This window comes from Mauremys reevesii, linkage group 3 (assembly GCF_016161935.1).
Source record: "Mauremys reevesii isolate NIE-2019 linkage group 3, ASM1616193v1, whole genome shotgun sequence".
Classification (NCBI taxonomy): Eukaryota; Metazoa; Chordata; order Testudines; family Geoemydidae; genus Mauremys; species Mauremys reevesii.
In genome coordinates, this window is record NC_052625.1 from 6,686,316 (window position 1) to 6,693,645 (window position 7,330).

At 47.5% G+C, this 7,330-nt stretch overlaps 1 protein-coding gene across 1 annotated transcript; it reads left to right on the forward strand.

Moving 5' to 3' along the window:
- Positions 1–327: 327 nt before the first annotated feature.
- RBBP9 (RB binding protein 9, serine hydrolase) lies at positions 328–4,417 on the forward strand. Its single transcript, XM_039528453.1, has 5 exons — positions 328–537; positions 2,073–2,115; positions 2,881–2,986; positions 3,634–3,719; positions 4,021–4,417. The coding sequence occupies exons 1-5, from the start codon at positions 343–345 to the stop codon at positions 4,245–4,247; spliced, it is 657 nt and encodes a 218-aa protein (XP_039384387.1). The 5' UTR covers positions 328–342; the 3' UTR covers positions 4,248–4,417.
- Positions 4,418–7,330: the final 2,913 nt, after the last annotated feature.

The following is a 7,330-nucleotide window of genomic DNA, read 5'->3' on the forward strand; positions in this document are numbered from 1 at the left end:
AAAGATGGAAATAAAATTAACAAGAAGAAGAAATCTGTGTAGCTTGAAAGTTTGTCTCTCTCGCCAACAGAAGTTGTTCCATAAAAGGTGTTACCTCCCCCACCTTGTCTCTCTCATATCCTGGGAGTTGGGACCAACATGACCACAACACTGCAAACAAAATTGCCAAGTAGCAGGTAAGGCGCTAGCTTCCATTGTGATTTGCGGGTCTTTGATGTGTTGCTTTTGTCTCCTGAAACTTGTGCTTTGGGGCTTCTAAATTAGCTCATTTCAGAGAGGGACAAATGACAGCAACGACCACACTGCGAATGATTTTCTACCAAGAAAACTACAACTCCCAAGATGCCTCCTTTCCGTCTCCATTTCCCAGCATCCCCTCTTCCCGGCTTGAAACAGGGTTTCCGCTCTTCCTGCTGCAGCATGTTCCAGGTGCGGCCGCAGCTTCTTCCCACTAGAGCTGTTATAGTGCCTGGGAACGGGTCAGGCGATGTAGAGAAAGCCAACTGGTACAGATGGGTGTGGGAAAGACTGGAGGAGGTGAGACAAAAGGAGTGATCTGACTGTATTTATTGACTCTCCTCCCCACCAGCTGTTTGGAACACCCTGGATCAGCCACCTGGCTTCTTTCCCTGTCAAGCTGTGTGCCCCAGTCTCTGCTTCCATTTTGTGAAGTTTAGCATATAGGTTCCCTTTCTTTAAATCCACAGTTGGTAAGCAGGAGGGGGACTGGGGAAGGGTCTAACTTTTCTTTGTGGACCACTTTAAAATTGCTGAGGGTCTTGGCGGACCACTTAATGATCTTTCCAAATGCTGTTTGTACCGTTAGCTAACTATTGTAAAGTGCTTTGCATAAAAGTGCTATATAAAAAAAACTTAATTAACTTTTTTGTTCTAGACATAAAAGCACACAACTCATATTTTAATATCAGTAGTCTTACCTTTCTAATGCGATGGATGTGCCCTCTCTCCCCCGCCACAGCAGCCCTCAAGCTGGGACTGGGAAGGAGCGGGGTCTATCTCCAGCAGCCGCAGCCCTGGAGCTGGGGGAAGTCAGTTCTTTCTCTGGCTGCTGCAGCCCTGCACATCCCAAATTCCCCCCACACCCTCTTCTCACCCCACTGCCCCCTACTCCCTATTCTCTGCCCCCAAGGCCACCACCTCACCTTACATGTGCATCTTCTCCAGGGTCCAGGCACCTAATTAGTGGAGCGATGCCTGCATGGCTCCACTAATTAGGTGGGTGTCCCTTCCTTCTCTCATGTGTGGCTGCCCAGGCATGCACCTTAGAGGGAACTGTCCACGGACCACCTGAATGATGCTCGTGGACCACAGTTTGAGAACCTCTGGTCTAGGCAGAAAATCTGCATTGAAGCAGAGAGAGAGAGCTCATATTGTTTTTCTTACTCTAACAAACTTCCTTGTTCAGCATTAGAAGTAAGCGACTTTTTCTGTGATTCTTGTCTTTGTTGTATAACATCTCCCCCCTCCCCCCCAGGCTTATTCAGAGCTCCCTTTTGGGGGAAGATCTAGCACGCTGATTTGAATGATGCCTGAAGGATGCAGAGTGTGATGTTTTATTGGTCCTTTAGGGACTCTCACCTGGTTCCCTGTAATTCCACTCGGGTATTTCTGTTATGAAGGTCAGTCACTTGACATCATATGGAGGAGAAAGTTAGCACAGAAATAAGGGATCGCTCTTAGCGAGATGCAAGCACAAGAGTGCAGTGATTGGTCACCCAAGGGAGAACCCCAAAAGGTATGTTTGAGAGAGATTGCTGGTCATTCAAATGAGGAATTTTGTAGAATCCTCAATCTCTCTCCACCCAGGCTATAATAATTCGCAGTGTGAACAGTGCTTTACATTTCCAAAGCACTAGGTAAATACTAGCTACTCACTCTTCTCCATGTTCCCCAGGCATTTAACCTTTCAACCTGACACACTGTAGCAAGGCCCCTCTTTATAATCCCGAAGACCCATTGGAGGAAAGTGAGCAATGCAATAGTTGGCTAACTTTGCTTGCTAAGGGACTGCGCAACCTTTGACAGTGCAATCATTGGTCTTCTCCACACAGATACCTGGTTTCCAGTGTATACTTCGAAATATGCCTGACCCAAGTAAGTCTGTTTTTTCTTGTCCCCTTATTTTGCCTTATCCCATGCTCAATATTTCCAGAAAGTGCAGGCTAATATTCATTATCTCAGTGCTGTCTTCATGCTTGGGGAGTTGCTGCGCCCCCAGCCCTCAATGAGATCCATAGTGCATAGCCTGCTCGAATGCTTTAATGGGAAGAGGGCTTGGGATGCTCCTCTGAATGCTACGTGCACATACTGTGATGCAAAACATTGCTCGTGCCTAGACAGTACATGCTTGACTAAGTCCGGCAAGCCCCAGAGATTCCACAGGGCCCCGAATGAGCTGGAGCAAACTTGAGAGCTCGATGGGGAAGTGTTCATGAAGGCTGACGTTCCAGAGTGCTATTTCTGCCAGTAGTTCTAGACTAGACAGCCTCTGTCTCAGCCCAGTTTCCAGCAGACTGGTGTCCGCAACGCCACCACCACCATCAGGACTGGTCTCTTTGTTGGCAAAACCACACACTGACCCTTACACCTGGCAGCTCCATGTGGAAGCACTTTGGTGGGATAGCGTGGCTGGAATTTGCACAGCTGCAAATTCCTTGTACACTTGACGCATACTGGAGATAAACAGGCCTTTGGTCTCCAGAGCTGCTACCCTAACCCCTTTCACAAGCACTAAATACACTGAGAATTAGAGAGAAAATCCCTGAAAGAGATGCTAGCCGGGGTGGGGAGGAGGGGAAGAGCTCATCCTTTGCCAGATAAGGAAACACACAGCAACTGAATCATTTCTCTACAAATCAGTTACAGCTCGAGAGAGAATCTGGCTGCCGTTCATGGAATCAGAACTCCATTGCGATGAGCAGACTATCATTATTGGACATAGTTCTGGTGCTGCTGCCGCCATGAGGTACAGTACAGGAGACATTGCATAGAGCTTCATGTTTCACACTCTAATGTGAACAGGCCCATTTAAGCTAATGATCCCAGTTCTGCTTGACTTGAGATCGATGGCAAAACTACCCCCCTGGCATCAGCGTGAGTAGAATCCTTTTATTGGGATTAGAACCAGGAGTAAGGGATTCAGGATTGGCTCTGTATTGGACCTCTTATCTGCCATTGAAGAACTGGACATGCAACAATGGGGACAATGCCACGATAAAACACCCCCAGCTAAATCAAATGTAATAGTTTGGGTGCTCTGGCATTACACGATCCATCTGAAAATCGTTGGGTGACTTGCCTGTAGCTGTAACTTGTCCAAATCTTTTACATGAACATCACCCCAGCTTTGCTGAAAGAACATTGTAAAGCCCTGCCGTCAGATTCAATCAGTTACTGTCTTGGCTTCTGCTGTTCCCTGCTTCTCATTCTCCTTTAAATGTAAAAACAATCTGGATTTTTTTCATGTTCTTAACTGATAGATTAGAAGGTAAAAACCATCTCCCAAAGGTGTTTGTGAGCACTTGGCAAACTGCTTAAAATGACAGGAACTGTGTATTGTGTACCAGAATGATGTACAGCCAGCTTAGTGACTGGCTCCTTTTTTCCCCTCAGGTATGCAGAAACTCACAAGGTGTATGCAATTATTTTAGTGTCTGCTTACGTTTCCGACTTGGGAGATGAGAATGAAAGAGAGAGCGGTAAGTTGATCTTATTTGATCTATGCATGGCCTTCTCTTGAACTAGTTAAATTACTGGCATGACATTCACTAATCATTTGAAAGGAGAGTCCTGTCCTTTCAAACACATCTGCTGCCAAACCTGAGACTGCTTGCTTGACACTGCAAAGTCAGAAATCTTTTAAATCCGTGACTGCTCCCAGTTTGCATCTGGTCCCAAGAAGAAATGTTTGCACTGGAAATTTACAAGGAAGTAAACAGGACATTGAAGATACTACAGAGAGATTACATTCTGTTCCATAATTGTTTTTGTGCCCTTCAGGATACTTTAACCGACCTTGGCAATGGGAGAAGATCAAGGCTAACTGTCATCGCATTGTGCAGTTTGCTTCCACAGACGATCCTTTCCTTCCCTGGAGCGAGCAGCAGGCAGTGGCCAATGAGCTCAACGCAGAGCTATACAAGTTCACAGACAGGGGCCACTTTCAGAGCAGTGAATTCAATGAGCTAATAAGTGTGATCCAGGGAATACTCAGCAGGGCTGCTTAAAGCAGGGCCAGTTCATTTTGTATTCCCTTACCTTGGGGGCAGGAGCTGCAGGCTGTATTTCCGACTGAGCGATTTGACAGCAAAGATCTAGAGCAGTGGCTTTCAAACATTTTTTCTGGGGACCCAGTTGAAGAAAATTGTTGATGCCTGCAACCCAACAGGGCTGGGGATGAGGGGTTTGGGAGGGGCTCTGGGCTGGGGCAGGAGGTTGGGGTGCAGGAGGGGGTCAGGGCTCTGGACTGGGGGTGCAGGCTCTGGGGTTGGGCTGGGGATGAGGGGTTTGGGGTGTAGGAAGGAGTTCTGGGTTTGGGGGGGCTCAAGGGGCAGGGGATTGGGGGGCTGGGTTGGGGCATGGACTTACCTGAGGCGGCTCCTGGTGAGCGGCGCAGCCGGGGTGCAAAGGCAGGCTTCCCGCCTGTCCTGGCACCATGGACCACGCTGTGCCCCGGAAGCAGCCAGCAGCAGGTCCAGCTCCTAGGCAGAGGTGCGCAAGTGGCTTTGTGTGACTGTTGCCTGCAGGCACTGCCCCCACTCCCCAGTTCCCATTGGCTGGTACCCAGCCAATGGGCATGCGGAGCCGGTGCTCGGGCAGGGGCAGCGCGCAGAGCTCTGTGGTCCCCCGTTTTGAAGCTGGACCCACTGCTGGCTGCTTCCGGGGCACAGTGTGATGTCGAAACAGACACTAGCCTGCTTAGCTGAGCAGTGCCACTGATGGGACTTTTAACCAGAGCGACCCAGTGCCTGACATGCCGCAACTCAAAGTTTGAAAAACGCTGATCTAGAGCACGATTAAGACCACGTACCATGTGAGCAAAGCTTGACTCATCAGCTTGCCTGTTCTCTGGCAGCAGGCTCAGCCCCCACACTGCCTGGGAATTAAGAAAGAATTGACTGTTCATGTAAAGGTTACAGATGGATGGAATGTGTACGGGAATACAGTAGGAAGAAAACTAAATTGGAAAGAGAACAGCTAATCCAAGGGCTGGATGGGCACTGTCTGGGAAGTCCTCACTCTGCTTTAAGGACCAGAGCCAGTAGCCATTGCAGTCAATGGGTGTCTTTCCATTAACGCCAGGGGGCTTTGGGTCAGGACCTCCTATAGCGTAGTGACCATACTTCCATGTGTTCTCTTTCCTAGTTCACATTTGCTCTGCAGCTTATGGGACATGCCCATTCTTTTGCCCTTTGTGTTGATTAGATTCATGGTTTCAAGGGTGGTGATAATTTTTGATACTTTGCAAAGGCTCTGACTTTTTTTAATCTCTCAATAATATGGCTTTTGTTAGACAAAATACGTATCATTTCTTTTAAGGAGTATAGGCTGTTACATGGGGCTATTCCACTACCTGTGACTCAAGGCATGGTTATAGAGCCACAGATTTTAAGGTCAGAAGGGACCTCTGGTGGAACCCAGGCCAAAGAACCTCATCCCCTAACACCCTGTGCTGGTGTGCTGTAAAGGGACATCTTCTGCAGTATTGCTGTCAGGCTGTCCTTTAACATTATTGTTTCCAATAAAATATGGACAGGTTCGTCTGAAAATTGGCACAGTAACTAAGCAGCTGCTACTCCATTAAAGTCAATGAAGTTACACCAGTCACAAAGAGCTGTTACTCCAGACCAGACACAACTAATGTTGGTAATTAAAACTGTAGCATAGGCATGGATATTTTGGGGGAAAATCACAGGCTGGGCAAGAAAAAGGGTGTGAGATAAAAACCTCAGATATTGCTTTGTACTTAAAATAGTCTCCTTTTCTATTTGTTATAGTGCAACAATAAAAGATCCCTCTTGCATTGGAGAAGTACATTCCTCTGCTGGTGTGCTGGGAAGATCAGTTAGAGTTGGGAGGGCATTCTTTCTGGTTACCCATTTACTACTCTTCTGGCTCTACAACATGAATTGGGATGTGGGTTTGGGGTGTTGTTGCCAGGGAGGCAGTTTGTCTTGCTCCATAGGGGACAATGCAAGCTTTTATTAAATGCTTTAAAAGAAGAACATACATTAAACATTTTACATAAAAATGATCAAATGAATCTGTGTATCACTGTGTGTAATTCCCTCTTTGATATGTGTGTGTACACATGCCTGCCTGCACACAGGCCCAAGCATTCTCTAAACTTTTTCAAAGAGAATAACTCTTGCTTGACAGTTTCTCAGAGGCTGTCAATTGTCCTTGGTGAAGAAGTATCATTTTGAGGTATTAGCTCTCAGGCCCTGATGTTCATAGACTAGGGACCGAATGGCTGGGCAGCAGTTCTGCAGAAAAGGACCTAGGGGTTACGGTGGATGAAAAGCTGAATATGAGTCAACAGTGTGCCCTTGTTGCCAAGAAGGCTAATGGCATTTTGGGTTGTATAAGTAGGGGCATTTCCAGCAGATCGAGGGATGTGATCATTCCCCTCTACTCAGCACTGGTGAGGCCTCATTTGGAGTACTGTGTCCAGTTTTGGGCCCCACACTACAAGAAGGATGTGGATAAATTGGAGAAAGTCCAGCGGAGGGTAACAAAAATGATTAGGGGGCTGGAGCACATGATTTATGAGGAGAGGCTGGGGAACTGGGATTGTTTAGCCTGCAGAAGAGAAGAATGAGGGGGGATTTGATAGCTGCTTTCAACTACCTGAAAGGGGGTTCCAAAGAGGATGGATCTAGACTGTTCTCAGTGGTGGCAAATGACAGAACAAGGAGTGATGGTCTCAAGTTGCAGAGGGGGAGGTTTAGGTTGGATATTAGGAAAAACATTTTCACTAGGAGGGTGGTGAAGCACTGGAATGGGTTACCTAGGGAGGTGGTGGAATCTCCTTCCTTAGAGGTTTTTAAGGTCAGGCTTGACAAAGCCCTGGCTGGGATGATTTAGTTGGGTTTGGTCCTGCTTTGAGCAGGGGGTTGGACTAGATGACCTCCTGAGGTCCCTTCCACCCCTGAGATTCTATGACTATCAGGGTTAGAAGGGACTTCAGGCAGTCACCTAGTCCAACCCCCTGCTCAAAGCAGGACCAATCTCCAGACAGATTTTTGCCCCAGAACCCTAAATGGCCCCCTTAAGGATTGACCTCACACCTCAGGCTTTAGCAGCCCAC

Bases quoted from the DNA above. Each gene is read 5' to 3' on its own strand.
- RBBP9 (XM_039528453.1), top strand. From the start codon at position 343: ATGCCTCCTTTCCGTCTCCATTTCCCAGCATCCCCTCTTCCCGGCTTG. The intron at 538-2,072 runs GTGAGACAAAAG...TTCTCCACACAG, and splicing joins TGTGGGAAAGACTGGAGGAG to ATACCTGGTTTCCAGTGTAT. The intron at 2,987-3,633 runs GTACAGTACAGG...TTTTCCCCTCAG, and splicing joins GGTGCTGCTGCCGCCATGAG to GTATGCAGAAACTCACAAGG.